This window comes from Marmota flaviventris, chromosome 4 (genome assembly GCF_047511675.1).
Source record: "Marmota flaviventris isolate mMarFla1 chromosome 4, mMarFla1.hap1, whole genome shotgun sequence".
Taxonomy (NCBI): Eukaryota; Metazoa; Chordata; class Mammalia; order Rodentia; family Sciuridae; genus Marmota; species Marmota flaviventris.
Genome location: NC_092501.1, coordinates 45,126,326 through 45,142,964, shown reverse-complemented (window position 1 = coordinate 45,142,964; position 16,639 = coordinate 45,126,326). Strand labels below are relative to the sequence as shown.

The 16,639-nt window shown below is 53.0% G+C and overlaps 1 protein-coding gene across 5 annotated transcripts in view; it reads right to left on the bottom strand.

Annotated features, from left to right (window-relative positions):
- Zcchc24 (zinc finger CCHC-type containing 24) overlaps positions 1-16,394 on the bottom strand; it is a 61,005-nt gene extending 44,611 nt beyond the window's left edge. For all 5 annotated transcript variants that reach the window (XR_011707312.1, XM_071611133.1, XM_071611132.1 and 2 more), the window contains exons 1-2: positions 15,972-16,394; positions 4,394-4,594 (exon numbers count right to left, since the gene is read on the bottom strand). Coding sequence is in view for 4 of the 5 variants with exons in the window: in XM_071611133.1 (XP_071467234.1) it covers positions 4,394-4,594; positions 15,972-16,217 (447 nt within the window). In the remaining variant the exon portion in view is untranslated. The remainder of the gene's footprint in view (positions 1-4,393; positions 4,595-15,971) is intronic.
- Between the last annotated feature and the right edge of the window lie 245 nt (positions 16,395-16,639).

Sequence of the window (16,639 nt, the reverse complement as noted above, 5' to 3'; positions counted from 1 at the left end):
AACAGAATGCATTCTTCCCAAGTGCACATAGAACAGCCTCCAGGACAGCCCACGTGCTCTGAAGCAAACCACAATCAGTTTAGAAGGGATGAATAATACAAATTTTCTCTTACCACAATGGAATAAAGTTAGAAATCATTAAAAGATATTTGGAAAATTCACAAATAAGTGGGTAGTAAACAACACACTCCTCAACAACCAGTGGGTCAAAGAGGAAATCACATGAAGAATAAGAAGATACTCTGTGATAAATGAAAATAAAGACACAACATACTAAAACTTATGGGATGCAGTTTTGTGGGAAATTCCTGGCTGCAAACATCTTAACTGAAAAGGAAAGGTTACAAGATTAGTAACCTAATCTTCTACCTCAAGAAAAAAGAAAAAGAACAAACTAAACCCAAAGCAAGATCACGGGAGGAAATTATAAAAGTCAGAGTGGAAAACCAAGCAAGGACTTGAAGAAGTATTTGCAAACCCATATTCATAGCACCACTACTCACAGTAGCCCAAAAGTAGAAGCATCCCCATTGATGAATGGATGACAGACAAATGTGGTATATCCATACAATGAAATATTACTCAGCCTTAAAAATAAAGGAAATTCAATAAAGGTATTGTGTCCAACTACAACTTAAACAAAAAAAATAAAATAAAATAAAATAAATGAAATTCTGACACCTGCTAAGATGTGGATACACCACGGGGACATTATACTAAGTGAAATGAGCCCTGAAGACAAATACGGTATGATTCCACTTCTATGAGGCATCTAGAGAAGTCAAACTCAGAGACAGAAAGTGAAATAGTGATCACCAGGGGTGGAGAGGGGAAAAGGGGGGTTGATTAAGGGGCTCAGAGTCAGTTTTACAAGATTAAAAAAAATAGTTCTGGGAATGACAGTTGTGATGTTAGCACAACACTGTGAATGTATTTAATACACTTAAAAATGGTTAGGATGATACATTTTATGTTATGTGTATTTTACCATAATTTTTTAAAAGGTTACAGTGGAATTCAGCATTAAAAGAGAATGAAATCATGACATTTGCAGGGAAATGGATGGAGTTGGAGAATATAATGCTAAGTGAAGTTAGCCAATCCCCAAAGAACCAAATGCTGAATGTTTTCTCTGATTTAAGGATACTGATTCATAATGGGGTTGTGGGGGGGGCATGGGAGGAATGAACTTTAGATAGATAGGGAAAAGGGGAGGAAAAGACGGTGGAATGAGATGGACATCATTACCTCAAGTACATGTGTGAAGACATGAATGTGTGACTCCACTTTGTGTATAACCAAAGATATGAAAAATTGTGCTCTATATGGGTAATATGAATTGTAATGCATTCTGCTGTCATACGTAAACAAATTAAAAAAATTAAAAAACAAAAAGATTAGGGTGGAAAGCAATGAAACAGAGAACAGAAAAACAACAGAGAAAATCAACTAAATCAAAAGTTGGTTCTTGGAAAAGTTCAACAAAATTGGCAAACCTTTAGTTAGTTAGATCAGTCCAAGAAAAGAGAGAAAACTCAAATTACAAGAATCAGAAATGGAAGCGGGCGACATTATTATTGACCTTACAGAAATAAAAAGGATTATAAGAGAACAATTGTAAGCCAATAAATTAGATAAGTTAGATGAAACAGACAAAATCCTAGAAATACACAAACTGTAGTAACTGAATCAAGAAGGAATACACAATCAGAACAGATCCAGAACAAGAGATGGAATTAGTCATCAAAAATCTCCCCACAAAAGGAAAGCCCAAGCTCAAAGGGCTTCAGAGGTGAATTCTACCAGACCTCGAAAGGAGAATTAATGATCACTCTCCTCAGTCTCATCCGGAGACTAGAACATGATAGAACACTTCCCAAATCACAGAAACGGGCACACGTGACAAGGATGAACCTGGAGAATGTCATGCTCAGTGAAGAAGGCCATGTTATTATATCACTCCATTTCTCTAGAGGGAGAGAAAGGAGGTGAGCCGATGTGGTGGGGATGGATGATCAGGAGAGGATTCCTCACGAGTATGAAGCTCTTTTTCTGAGTTGAAAAACAGATTCTGAGACTGATGGTCATGGTTTACACAACCCTGAGTGCATTAAAAATCACTGAACTATGCATCTCAAATGGGTAAATTATATGGTGAATGGATTCTGTCTCATTAAGGCTGTTACCGAAAAAAGAACATTCTAGAATCTTTTTCATATTATTTATGTCAAACTCATAGAATCATTCATTTGAAACACAGGCTTCCTTCCATGGCTTATAAAAGCCTTGTAAACCCATTCCCTTCCTTCAGGAGCACTTGTGCTGAGCACTTGCTGGGTGAAGTGTCTTGGGTGGGTGTCAGACAGCAGGGTGTTCAGGGACGAATCTAGCCCAATGCCAATCCTGTAGCTTGTGGTCAGGTGAGGTGGCGTGGACAGAGTCCAATTAAACCCAGCCTTGCCAAACTACCTAGTACCTTGCAAGATAAGATAGGTACACTTTTCAAGGTGACCCAAAGAAGAAATAAATTATGCTAGTCAGCATTTATTTAGTGCTTCCTGTATACAGGGCACCATGCTAGGCATTTCCTTGCATCCTCAAGCACTTGTGTGGGAGAGTGTTCCCACTAGTCCCATTGGACAGGGGACGAGAGGAAGACTGCGAACCTCTGTCGTTCCACCCCTTGTGAAGTGGGTAGGGGATCCCTGGGCCTTCAGGGTCCTGGGCAGAATCAGGTTTTGGATGGGGCCAGGAAAAGGTCTCAGCCAGCTCAAGAAAGAGACTGAGGCTCCATAGACGGGGAGACTCAGCTTGGAGTGGCACGGGTGTTCAGGAAGGCAGGGCACAGAGGCCCCATGAGCAGAGACCTCATACCTGTCCTACCCCTTCCCCAATGCTTCATCTCTTGGAGACTCAGCTGTGAAATGGGACCACTACTCCTACTTCTGACATTGAATTAAGAGATAATGATCCATATACAGGAAGAACCAGAGTTAGCATTAGGCTGGGAAGGGAGGGACGCTCTGCCCCAGCTTTTAAAAGACACTGGCCTGCCCAGGTGAGAATCCAGCTACTCCACTGAGTAGCTCAATGATCACAGTGCATGAGTTCCTTACCTGCCCCTTTGTCCCCATCTACCCAGAGAACCCTGGCAGTGGGGGTCAATCTCTGCAGGGAGCCCCTCATGCCAAGGGCCTCTTGCTTACTGCATCTGTTCAGAGACAGGGCCCAGAGGCGGGGTACCAGGTCTTGAGGATGGCACTGTGGGCCAGCTCCCACTGTGTGGGATCCAGGTCAGGGGAACACATCACCTGGGGATCTTACCCAGTGAGGTCTGGGTGGGTCTGGGACTCGTGGGTTTTGGCAAGCCCCAGGAAATACTGGTGCTGTGGTCCGTGGGCTGCACTCTGAGAAGCCAGGACCCGAAGCCTGGGATGGCCATTCCTGAGAAGAGCTTGGTGTGTGTGACAGCAACAAGTGCAGATCAGCCTCCTGTGGCTCTGGACCCAGTCCTACACGGCCACAGTTGACTCCCAAAATCTGGAAGGTAATACTACGTGGACCTGCTGAGTCTCCAGGACTCCATTTCTACTACATTCATCAAATCTAACTAGCATCGCATTATAAAATAATTGGAAAATATGAAAAAAACAGGGGGAAAAATCACCGTTAATCTCACACCGTATTTTAAAAGACAGCTGCTGACTGCTTCCCCCAGGATCCCAAAGCCACATCTATGGAAGATTTGGGATCTGCCCCAGAGGTCCCACTTCATCTCTGCGAAGCACTGGGTAAGGGGGGGCACTCCCCAGCACCCTCCATGTCCTGGCTCCCATGTACCCCAAGAGAGATGCCCAATCCCTTGGTGCCTGAGCCTTCCCAGACCTGTCTGGGGAATGGAGAGTGGGGCAGGACCCCCTTCCCTCATCTTTGCAGGCTGAGGAGGCAGAGGTGGGGTCCGAGGAGGGGGTGCACATCTGGCTTCCTGGCCAGGAGCCCACATTCCTTCCGAGTGAGTGTGAGCAGATGGGGCCTCCAGAGAGCTATGAGGAGGCTGTTGGCCCCGTCCTGCCCCACCGTAATGGGACCCACCCTGCAGGAGCTGGTGGAGACAAAAAGGCGCAAAACCTCATTTGGGGGCCCAGTTTGGGTCCAGGATCCCCCACTCATTTCCGCCCAGCTAGTTAGGCCCAAGCTGGGCCTCTGTTCCATCCGCACCAGCAGCCTTGTCTCAGCAAGAGCAGGGGGGACAAAATGGTGGTGACCAGAGGGCCATGGGGCCACTCTCTGAAGGGAGGGCTCCTGGGGAGGCCACTGTGCCTGCCCACAGGCCAGAGCTGCCCCAGGTCAGCAAGGGAGCCTGAGAGCCCTCCCCCAGTCAGGGCTGCCTTACCTGGGGGCAGTCCTTGATGTAGTGTCCTTTGTTGAAGCACAGGTGGCACAAGTAGTTGGGTGGGGGCCGCTTGCTGGGCTTGCGGGCCTCAGAGGTGAGGGTCAGGTCCGAGAAGTGCTCAGTGAGGGAGCTGAGGCCGTCGGCGATGTTGTTGAGGGAGCCGTAGGGCGAGGCGCTCTTGTAGGCGCTACTGCTCAGGGCCTGCGGAGGACAGAGGAGTGGGTCGCGGAGGCAGCCAGGGAGGAGGTTTCCATGGCCCAACACACCCACACCCACTCCCCCCCCCATACACACACCACACACACACACACACACACACACACACACCACACACATACACACACACACACACATGAGCTTATGCAGAGCCTTCAGCTGCCCAAAGGCTCTGGCCCCCGAGTCCAGATCCGGAATTGTGTGTCCTAAGATGAGCCAGTGACCCCCCATGGGGCGACGGTGGCTCCGCTACACAATGGGCCCAACCAATGACAGCCATCTCCCAGGGTTTCTAAAAGGCTAAAATGAGGTCAGAAATGTTTGACCTCAAGCCAGGCACTTAGGAACCACTCAGTACACAGTGATGATCACAGTGACCATTATTATCATTATTACAATTAATTCTCCTTTACGCACCATCACAAGGTAGGAAGGTGGTGTAGAAAGCAACCTGTTAGATTTGGGGATCTGCCACTGGCTGGCAGAGGAACTTTGGTTGAGTCATGCTGACTCGGTTTCCCCATCTTGTAAGGAAGAGGCATTGCAGCCGACAGCACGGTTTCCATTTTACAGGGGTCTGAGCCCCACTTGGCCTCCTGTGGCCAGAAGCCTTTAGTCTGTGTCTGGGAGCTCGGCGGGGCTCAGGCCACCACTCAGAGAGCCCCAGGAGGGAAGCGGCCCACCTCTCCCACCCCCAGAAGACAGGAACCAGACCTGCCACTGAGCTTCAAAGCAGAGGCGGCCAGGCCCCTCCTGGTGTATACAGCCTCTATTTATAGGAGTCCCAGGCTCCGGGCGGCCTGGCACACCGGAATTTAGAGAAGGTGGGGCCCTGCGGTGAGGCTGGCATGGATGGGCCATGGGTCCCCTTGCCTACAGAAAGGCCAAGGCTAGAAAGAGGGAGATTCTACAGGCGGCCCGAAGACCAACCTGGGCATGGGGCTGGGCACCCCTTGGCTCCAACACAGGTGCCCAGGAACTTGCAAGGGTAAGCTGTGATCCTGGGGAGCCTTGGATCTGATGGGGGGATGAGGACTTGTCCTTGGGAGTCTTCAAGCTGATGGGGAAGCAGGGCCCCTGGAAGGAGGAGCCTCGAGCTCCCTGACAAAGATAGGACACATAGCAGCCCAGGGTGGGGACAGTCCTTTTTGTGCCCCCCTCAGTGTAGGAGGGGGAAGGAGGAGAGTTGAGAGCTATGCTGAAGGCATGGGCCACACCCTCCTCTGTCCCTCATCCCCAGTACAGCTCCTCACCTCCTCATCTCACTCTCTACAGTGTCCATCTTTAGAGGTCTGTTTCTCCCCTCTTAGAAGACAAAACCCCCATCAATTGGGTGCCACTATTGATCTTGGTCCCTCAGGACACTATGCTGTGTGACTGTGGGATGACCCTTGCCCTCTCTGGACCTCTGTCCCTTTTATAAAGTTTTGCATCAGATCCTGGCACATAGAAGGAAAGACACAGATGCCATACCTGGAGCAGCCCGGGCCCCCACATAACCATCCTACAGTGACTGGAAAACAGAGCTCAATGGGTCCTGACACCCCAACTCTGTCCTACCATCAGGACAGCCAGGACAGCAGACAATGCCACACCAGCCAGCATTTTCCAGAGTGCCTCTTCCTTTTTCAGATGAGCCTAAAATGGAGTGGTCCACCTCAGGGGCAGAGGGCCCCTTCTCTGTAGAAACCCAATAAGAGACCCCCTTGCAGGGTGCAGGGAGGGCTCAGATGGATTTCAGACTCCATCATGGTGACATGCCAAACGCTCACCACTCTAGCACTGGAAACACCAACACCCTGTGAGTCACTGTCCCCATTATACAGATTAAATGAGTGAGTCCAAACTTGTGTTGGATGGCCTGGGAAACCTGTAACACAAACAGTTCTCTGGACCCCATGTCAGAGCCACCAAAGCAGCCACTTGGCATGGGAGGGCCCAGAATCTGCATGTTTCACTGTGTGGCAAGATACTCATGACCAAAGTCACCATTTTAAAGTGCACAGTTCAGTCGCATGAAGAGCCTTTACACTGTTGTGCAACCGTAACCGTGGCCACGGTCCACCTCCAGAACATTTCCATCTTCCCAAACTGAAACTCTGCACCCAGCAGACTTTAACTCCCTGCTCTCCCCTCCCCCCAGCCCAAATCTGCATTTCCCCCAGCTCCCCAAGCTACTCTGGTGCCAGCAGCCAGGTCCACCCCTCGGGAGCCTGGACTTCTCAACCTTCAGGCCTCTCCTTATCTTCTCTCCAAGGCTCTCTGCAGACCTGCAGACCCGCACCCCCACCCCCAATCAGCCAGATGGAGCCCAGCATGGTCCCAGCCCCTTAGAGAAAAGTTCATCCAAACAAGAAACTTGAGGCTCCAAATGGTGTGACTCACCCTCATGGCTGGGAAGTGCAATTTCACAAATAACAACCCTCTTATTTTCCCTTTTCTTTCTTTTTTTTTTTTTTCTGGAGAAGAGTTAAGCAAGTCCACAGGAATCAGATCTGTTTGGGCAGTGAATGTCAAGAGGAAGGGGAAGTTCGGTGGATGTCCAAAAGTGCACTAATCACACCCTGGAAAAAAGTCCTGTCCCCACCTTGAGGCCATGCTCCCCTGCTCACAGTGGCCCCTCGGGCATCCCGGGCAGCCAGAGGCCTCTGAGCAGGCTGCCCTGGCCTGGCAGCTCAACCCCCACCCACCCCACCGTAGAGTCACAGCTTCACCCCTACCCAGAGACTGCTCCACAGGCAGAGAAGGGAGATCCTCTCGGCTCCCCGACCTCCAGTGTCCTCTAGTCTATCCCCAGGGACTGTGCAGCTCTCTGTCCCTAGCCCAATTCAAGACAAACACCACCTATAAGCTGAAAGGATAGAGTGCTCAGCCGACCTGACTTCATCCCCATGTTACAGATGGAGAAACTGAGGCCCAGAGAGGCAGCAGAGGGAGGCAGACCCAGCCATACAGGGCAGGGAGGGCCGCCTGCCCAGCCAGTGCAGGGCGGGCGGGGCAGCGGGTGGTTTCCTCTCCAAAGCCCTGCTTGAGCTCAGGCCATGGAGGTGAAAGGCGAGTCCTGGCTGTTTCCCGGCCTGCAGGGACTGGACAGAGCAGAGGTCAGGGCCTAGCCTCTTGGGTTTCCCATCTGCAAAACATAAAATGGAGCAGCAGGAAGGAGGGCACATTGGACTGTCCCTACGGTCCTGAGATCTTTGGGTACACACAGCAGGTCCTGAGGGATGCCCCAGAGTGCAACATGCTAAAGACACCCATCCTGCCATCTGCAGGTGGTCGATAAAGCGGGCACAGAAGCCTCCATCAGTCGATCCCACCTCTGCAACGGCCAACTGGCCCTGTCAGGGTCCCCACAGGACAACTCTGCTTTTCTCCCTGTGGCTCTGCACACGCTGCCGCTTCCCACAAAGCTCTTCCACTCAAGCGCCCTGGGACTTAGCTCCAGGTCTGGCTCCCATCGGCCTTCCCCACCCCTCCCCTTGATTCAGGCCTCAGACTCCAGGAACAGGGTGCAAATGAGGCCTTGTTGCCCGTGTGCTGCTGTTCTCCTCCAGGGACCTCCCTAGGCCCTCAACCCTGCCCTGACTCTGCCTGCAGTTGACTCCAAGGCTCTGATCTCATGTCTCCTCATGTCCCACAAAGCTGGATGTCCCCCAAGGCAAGATTCTGTGTCTTCTGCACCCCAGGGAGCAGATGATTTTTGCTGCTCCTTACACCTGTTACTGTCCTGGGTGCAGCAGAGTCCAAGGTGGGGAAGGGCCCGAGAGCCCCACTGGCCTGGTGAGGTAACACCTTGAAGGCTTTAGGCTGGGCCTCAGAGTTTTCGTGAACTGGTTGGGCTGCTCTGGGCACTGCTGGACATCAGCCCCACATGATCAGCCCCACATGCTGGGTGGAAGCTTCCAGGATGTTGCCAGCCTTTGAAAAGAGGCCACATCTCCTTCCTCCCTGGGTCAGTGACCCCATCAGCTAGCAGCAGAAAGCCTGGGGACCTTACATCATATATGGGGGACTGAGTATCACACTCCTGCCTGTTATTGGGACTTCTCCAAGGCTCTCACTTGACTGATGGGTAAGATCAGATGGGATGACACTACAGTTTGTTCTAATTGTACGGAGTGTGAGTACTTAACTAGATCTTTTCCTTCATTTCCCTTTGCCTGGCAAGAACACATTTAGGTGAGCCAGGTTGGTTTTATTGTACAGAGCTGGAAACTGAGGCTCAGAAAGGCTGAGTAATTTGCCCAAGGTAGCACAGCCAATATGTGTTGGCCTATTATATTTCAGCTTCCATGTAGCCTCTGAGGCTTGGCTTTCCCGACAGGAAGGGGAGCCAGAGGAAAATGCCAGGTGTGACATCCTATGCTAAGCCCCTTGGCCCTGGCAAGATGAGACACCAGCTTTTCTGGGCTGCCTGAGAGTTTTGGACCCCAGAGATGGTGACTGCACTGTGGAATATGGAGCTCAGAGGCAGAGATTTCCAGGGCTGACTCCAGGCCTCACCAGAGCCTGCCAAGCTGGGGTTGTACCCCAGGGACAGAGGGAGGGCGCCGTGGAAGGTGAGGGCAGGCAGGAGCTGGCAGAGGTGGGAAGAGGACTCTGAGAGGAGCCCAGAGGGAAAAGAGCTGCATAGAGATGGGCCGAGAGACAGGCAGGGACAGCAGGGACAGCAGGCAGAGCTGGGGAGCAGCACTGCAGGAAGGTGAGGGCGAGCCCTGCAGTGCCCAGGGCCTGGATGTGGGCAGAACAGTGCCGAAGAGCCAGGCAGAAGCAAAGCTGAGTTGCCCCAGCTCACAGGAAGCTCCTCTGACAGCAGACCACTGCTCTCTTACTCCCCCAAACCACCCCACGCCCCTCACCGCAGCACGCACACACCCATGCTCCTGCCTCAGACAAGACATCATTCATTTCACAAATGACTCACCCCTTCTCCCAAGGGGACCTGCATTTCTTCTATCCCTAGGGCCCGTCTGGAGTCAAGCAAGTGCACAGGACACACCCACAGGTGGCCATGGGCTGGCCTCAGGGACTGGAGACAGCCCTGGGCCCAAAGGAAAACCACAGCCTGAATGAGGGTTTCCCAGCCTTTGAAAAGAGGCCACACTCAGCCCCAGCCCCAGATCTTTAGTTTCCAAGATCTAAAGCTGACCTGAGGGTCAGGAGGGGGCAGGGCTGGCCACCGCCACCTCCTGGAGGCCCACTCACCCAGCACATGTAAGCACGGCTCCCTGGGCACCGCCAGTGCCCATGAGAAGATTCTGACCTAATCAACACGGACAAGCTCTTTCTGATGAGAGAAGTGGGCAGAGAGAAATGGGGACAGGACCAGGAACAGGGGAGCAGACACCGGCAGCAGGACAAAGCAGAAAGGACTCAGGGGATGCTCTCTTCCCTGCCTTGGTTCCCCCGGCCCCCATCAGGGTCACCATGCACCTGACAGGTACTTGTGTTTCACGACTCTTCTGACCTCTGCCCTGGGGACCAGGTGCCTCTCATTTCTATTCACATTTGTCAAATGAAAGCACAAAGCATGAATAAGAATCCCAGGACTGGAAAGGGTCCCAATATTTATCCAGTCCCAGGTATCATCGAGGTCTGCAGCCTCTATAGCAGGGGCCCTGGACCTGGGATCCATGGTCACATGAGGGTGTCCATGACCCACTCCATCTGAAATCACTCATGAATCCGCATGAACACGCATGCACATATGCTGGTGCTCTGTGCCCTGTGTTGACGACAGGGACTTCAGCTGTCTTCAGATTCTCAAAGAAGTCCATCCCAAACAAGGTCAGGACTATCAGTCATCTGTGCCTCTGCTGGGACACCTCTGGGGCAGGACTTCACTATCTCCCAAGTCAGCTCATTCCAATTAATCAAACTATCAATAAACATTTCCTACTTGAAATGAAATAAGAAGCTAAGAGATTAAGGAGAGCATTCACATAGTCAAGACTGAACATGGAGGAGGGGAAAGGCTTCAAGTCCTCTCTTCACCCACCCACCCATCCATAGTACCGGTACTCACTGAGCATCAGGTATTAGAACTGCTAAGTGGAAAAAGACAAGATTCCCGATCTCAGAGTGCTGACAATCTAGCTATTGAGATAGATACACCTGTTGCCTACTGCACCACAAGACCAGCTGTTAAGACATGCTGCGTTAGAAGAAATATCTACAACTCACCTGTCCCCAGACCATAGCAACTGGAGGGAGGGCTGCTCCCCACGGCAGCCAGGCAAAGCCTCTTGGAAGAAGGACATCCACTTGTGCCATAAGAAGTATATTGGAGGGCTGGGGCAGGGGCTCAGTGGTAGAGTACTTGCCTAGCACATGTGAGGCCCTGGGTTTGATTCTCAGCACCACATATAAATAAATAAAATAAATGTCCATTGACAACTAAAAAAAATATTTTAAAAAGAAGAAGTATATTGGATCTGTCCACTGGACAAGGGTTGGGGATGACCAGGCTGGCCAGAGGAGGACTGAGTGTGCTTCATCTACACACACAGGGCACAGCAGGTGTCCTGGTCCTAGGCTGGAGCCCTGGGTCTGCTGCTGACTTTCTGGATGCATCATTTCTGTTAGTTTTGTGCCTTAGTTTCCCCATCTGGACCTTAAGCCTGCCATGCACAGGCTGCGGTACAGGCACAAAAGCACTAGAGGTTCCCTGTGTCCATCTCCTCTGCTTTTCCTAAGCCAGGAAAAAGGACATGGGAAGAAACCCAGCACTCACAATTATGCCCACCACTCCTCAAACCTCAAGGATTCAGGACAAAATGTCAAAGGCACCACAGCTTGACAAGAGACCCTGGTTACTGCCTGCCCTGCAGGGGAAGGGGTAGAGAATGATCTGGATGAGAGCCAACCGGGGGACCGGCTACAGGCTGAGCCACAGACACAAGTCCTGAATGGAACCCAGAAGAGGTTTGGGTCTGGCTCTGCCATTGGCTTGCTGGGTGATTTGCCAGGCCTCAATTTTGCCTTCTATCAAATGGGAGTTATGAGGCAAGAGATGCCCAGATTAAAGTGCCACCGGAGTACAGACCACCGACAGCACCTGGCTGATTACAAATTACTAATGCTGCCTGCTTTCCTCCCTCCCACCTGACTCAGAAGACTCATGAGGGGTGGCCCCCTTCTTAGCCTGTGCTCGCCCAGTCAAATGAATCTGGTGGAAGGAGGGTCAGACTGCTTTGGCCAACAGACTCCCAAGTGCGGGCCTCCTTGACTGAGTCACTGATCAGCTTCCCAGCTCCTGGCTGGGCTACGATGGCCATTCCTCCCCAGCCCTGGACTCCCTTCCCACCTATCCCATAGAGACCACAAAGGCTACTGAGAACGAATCTTAGTCCCTGGAGACCACTCAGCCCCTGCCAGGCCAACTTCCACTTTAGGCAGAAGTGTGGCTTCATTTCACATATCCACACTGGTGGCCCTTTGGCTCATCTCCATCCATTGCAGGCACTGGTGACACATTTAAACTCTCGGGGAAAGTGTCAAAGGTAGGACCTTCTAAAGCAGGTCAGTATAGTTGCTCCTCTAAGGGCTCTCAGCTGCGTCTGCAGAACCGTTAAAGGTCCTGGGGTGCCTCATGACTCCCTTGCTGCCATTCCCAAATTTCCAACAGAGGGACCACAGAGGCAAAGAGGAAGGGACCTATGACACTGAAGAAGATGACGCTAGAACCTGGGAGGGCTCCCAAACTTATGCTCCAGGAAGAGCTTCCTAGTTTGGATCTATGCAATGAGGAAGGAGCTATCTGGCTCCTTGGAGCGTCTAGAGATGCTAGAAGAACACTGGCAGGTGTCTTGTGCCAAAGATGTTCTCTGGTTAAATAGGTATGGAAAATGCTGGGCTGAAGAATGGTTACTGTGTTTTATTCTGTAGGATTTTTCAGGACAGCGCCAGCAGGCATTGTATGAATCCAAGAAAAGACAGCATGGTGTTTTTCAAACAAATTTGATCCCAAATCCCTTCCCCCATCACCCACAAAGTACACATCGCTTGACAGTAGGGTTATGCTTCCCAGCTACTTCTGTCCCTGGAGGAAAAGGGAAAGAAAAAGGCTGCCCTGATAATCCAAACTGAACGGAGAGGGACAGCCATATTGTTCCTGGTGATGGTGGTGGTGGTAGGGGTACAAGAATTAGCCAGGACAGGACCTGGGTACGACTCCAAGGGACTCAAAAGTAATGCTTAACTCTACTTTTTGCAGAACTAGAATCCCACAGTCCCTACACTGCTGTGAATTTAAATTCCAAACAGAACTTGGCAGGGAGGACCCCCATGCAGCCCAACCCCCACTCCTAAGAACTGCCTTCCAAGGCACCTGGAGAGAAAGGAGGGGCTTAGCCAAGGCCCAAGTCACTCTCCAAAGACATACTTGTTGCCACAGATCAGGTTTCTGAAACGGAGGATTCATGGGGTCTGGTGTGTGGACCCAGAGGTCTTTTGAGAAATTGTATGAGGTGCATGTTCTGCCTTAGGTCACCTGCTGGTACTTGCCCCTACACTTACATGTGAACTCTGCAGTCTCCCTTTCTGTTCCCAGGGCCAGAGTGCCACTCAGAACCCTTGGCTTATCTTCAGCTTCCATGGCTGAGGTTCCAGGGGTACAATGGGCTTCTGTGCCCCCATGTCCTCACCCCCCATGCCAGCTGCATTCATGGTGTTTTGCTATTGTGGTGGGAGCAGCCTGGGGGTGGTGCAGGAGGGGGTGGGCTCTTGGCACAGGGGCTGGCGCAGACAGGCTGTGGTCAGCGGTCAGCATGCAAGTCACATCCGCAGGCACTGCCACCAGGCCTGCCAGGCCTTGCACAGAATGGCAACGTTTCTGGGCCCCTAGGTCCCTTCATAGAGTTCCCTCCAGCCCACACAGGACTTGATGCTTCTCTGACTAGCCCCATGGTGGCATTGAGGTGGGGGGTATTTCTTCTTGCCTTCTCAGCCAGTTGCTATTTTGAAGCCATATTAGGTCACCAGCTAAGCCCTGTATGCAGGAAAGGCCTGTCCCCAAAGCACAGCTGGGGCTCTGAGAGGGTTTAAGAGGCGCAGTGGGGGGGGGGGGGTGAGGACAAGGGAGCCTGAAGCCAAGAGAGCCTTCCGGATCTGCAGGCACAGCCTTCTATCCCATCCAAGGAAGCCACTGGCCTGTGAGCATAAGAGAAGCCCTTCTAGGCTCCCCAGCCCAGCCCCCCTGCAGGCACATTCTCCCTCATTTGTACAGGTTTCCAGACTCAGACACACTACCCTGGGAGACAGAAGAGACTAACTTTAACAGACGGGCAATCTGAGACCCAGAGAGGGTCAGGAAGCTCCCTGAAGACAGCCGTGAAAGAATGTTCCACCATTGGCCCTTTATCTGCTCTTCCGCATTGCTGGGCCTCTTCATGGGGAAACTGAGTCACAGAAACAACAGCAGACAGCTCTCACTGAGCTACCACTGGGATCCTGGAGGCCAGAAATTTCCAATAAGAGGCACAACATCCCACTCCCACAGGGGACTCCTAAGGGCCCCAAACTCCCAGGACCACTTAGCAGAGACCCACATGTGGAGAACAAGGCCATCATACAGTGGGAATAGAGGGAGGATAGTAGGGACTGAGAAGGGACCCTGCTTGACCCACAGGTAATGACAATCTTCTCCCTGGATAAGACACTCTTGGGGCACATACTCATCACCACTACTCAACCCCTGCCATCATGGCACCGCCACTCAATCACCTGCTACCATGGCTCCCCACCCAATTCCTCACTATTCACACACACTGTCTCATCTGCCTACTGATCTGTGGCCTCCACTAGCCTGTGCCCACAAAGCCCCATGGACCCACACAGAGCTGAAAAAATGTTTGGTAAGAGAATCAACAACGGGAAACATCCAGGCACTGAGGAACCACTCCACAGTTTTCCGAAGTCACTGGTACCTGAAGCCAGTTCCCTGAGAGGCAGCAAAGTCTCTTACAAGAAAGATCCCCAGCCAAGAGCCATTCCTCCCCCAGAGAGAGTGTTTTACTCTCTGGATACAAATGCTTGGTACCAAAGGGTGCTTTTCCAGACTCATCTCTCTCTCTACCATGCTCAGTCTCCCCACACCAGTTCTAGTCACACAGGTCCACAGAGCAATTCAGAAGGTGCTGGCCTTAGGCCAGGATTTTATGTGTCCATGAATTCCCTGGTAAATAATGGCCAAACATATCTATGAGACCAGAAAGGGTGACCCTCTGCCTCCTCCATATACCCTGGCACTCCCTGGCATAAACAGGCCCTCTTCCCCAACCTTCTCAGAACTCTGACTCTCCAGGTCTAGAAGGAAAGTGAAAGTGACCCTCATGTATGGCCCCCAAACACCTCTGCACCTTTCTTTGCAGACAGCCACCACAAGATGGGCAACTGAAAGCCAGTGATGGTTGTCTGCAATTCTCAAATAAGGCTGGAGTAAGTGGGGAGTGCATGAGAAGTCCTGCAGGAGAGAGGAGTGGAATCTGGGGAGGCTCTGGAGAAGACCCCTCAAAAGGTTTTAAGAGGTCATGGCTATCTGTGTGTTTATCTAGCTGGGGAAGAGGCACTGCCCGGTAGACTTTGTAACTGAATCCACCAAACAGGCAGACTTTGCGACATAGGCGGCCCAGGTTTCTGGAGAAGGCGCTGGGCAGCTGGAACTGCTCCCCCTATCTAGTCCTCCCCCACTCCCTCTAAGGATTTCCCTTTCATTTCCTTCCAGGCTGGGAGGGCAGAGGACTGCGCAGTCTGCGGGGTCAAGCCCTCAAAAACCACTTCCTATGTGGCTGGGGGAGGGCCAAGCAGCTGAAGGATGGATCTGGAGGGTCCCTGTGTGGGAACAGCAGGAAAAACCCTCTGGGCGAGTCACTGTTCTCCAGGGCGCGCCTCGGGTCGGCAACCTCGGGAGGTCGAGGAGAAAAGATTTTAGGCCTTTCCAAGAGGAGTTCGGAGCAGAATCTGCACTCGGTCTCAGTCCGCGATCGGAGGGGTATAGGATTGGGCGAGGTAAAGTCACTTGGAAGGGGCTCCCCGCCCTGGCCGCACCCCGGCTGTCTGGAAAGAATCCGGAGACACCCCCCTGCCCCGCCTCAGCCTGCTTCGAGCAGGGCTCCCAGGCTGGGAGAGGGGGCGGGAGGGCCCTGCCCGGGCCTGAGCTGCTCCCAGCCATACTCTGACGGGAGGTGACGCGCTCCCGGCGCCCCAGGGACTTCGGGCGGCAAGTTTGGCAAAGCTGAACGAAGTCGAGCCAAACCCGGTCGGGCAATGAGGAGCCGGCCGGGGCCAGGCCAGGAAGAGCCGGGCAGATAGGAAACCGTCTGGCGCAGTGGGGCGGAGGGCGGTTGCGCGCGGGGGCACCCACCTCTCCGCGCTGCAGCTGGAAGAAGCTGTTGAGATAGCTGGAGTGCAGGGGCGAGCCCAGCTGCTCCGGGCGGCCCTTGCCGAAGGCCAGCTCCGGGGGCGCGGCGCCGGCGGGCGGTTCTGGCCTGAAGGCATCGAAGGCACTAGCCTGGTGCGTGTCCTGCAGCGACAGGTAGACCCAGTTGAGCAGCTGGGCCGGCTGGTACACCGAGGCGGCACTCGTGTCGATGGCCGACAGCAGGCTCATTTTGCCGCGGCTGTGCCGGCCCCTCCCCGGCCGCCCGCTCGCGCCCCCCTCCCAGCGGAGGGGCGGGCACCGGGGAGCCTGTGCCCACTGCCAGCCGCCCAAGCCCCGACGGCGATAGCCTCGCGTCCTATGCCCTGCGCCCCGAGCGCTGCCCGCAGCCGCCGCCGCCACCGCCTCCCCCCGACTGCAGCCGGGGCGCGAGCGGGCGGAGGAAGGAGGCAGCGAAAGTTGGGCAGGAAACTTTTGGGCCCGCCCCCTCTCGCCGCCCGCCCCTCCCCGCCCCGCCCGCGATCCGCTATCTGCCTCAGTGCTGACCCCTCCGGCGGCCGCTCCCAGGGTGGGGTCCATAGAGACTCCGCCCCGTCCTCGTCCTCCATTGGCTGTCTCATTGAATATGGGATAGCAGGGTGGGGAGAATGGGG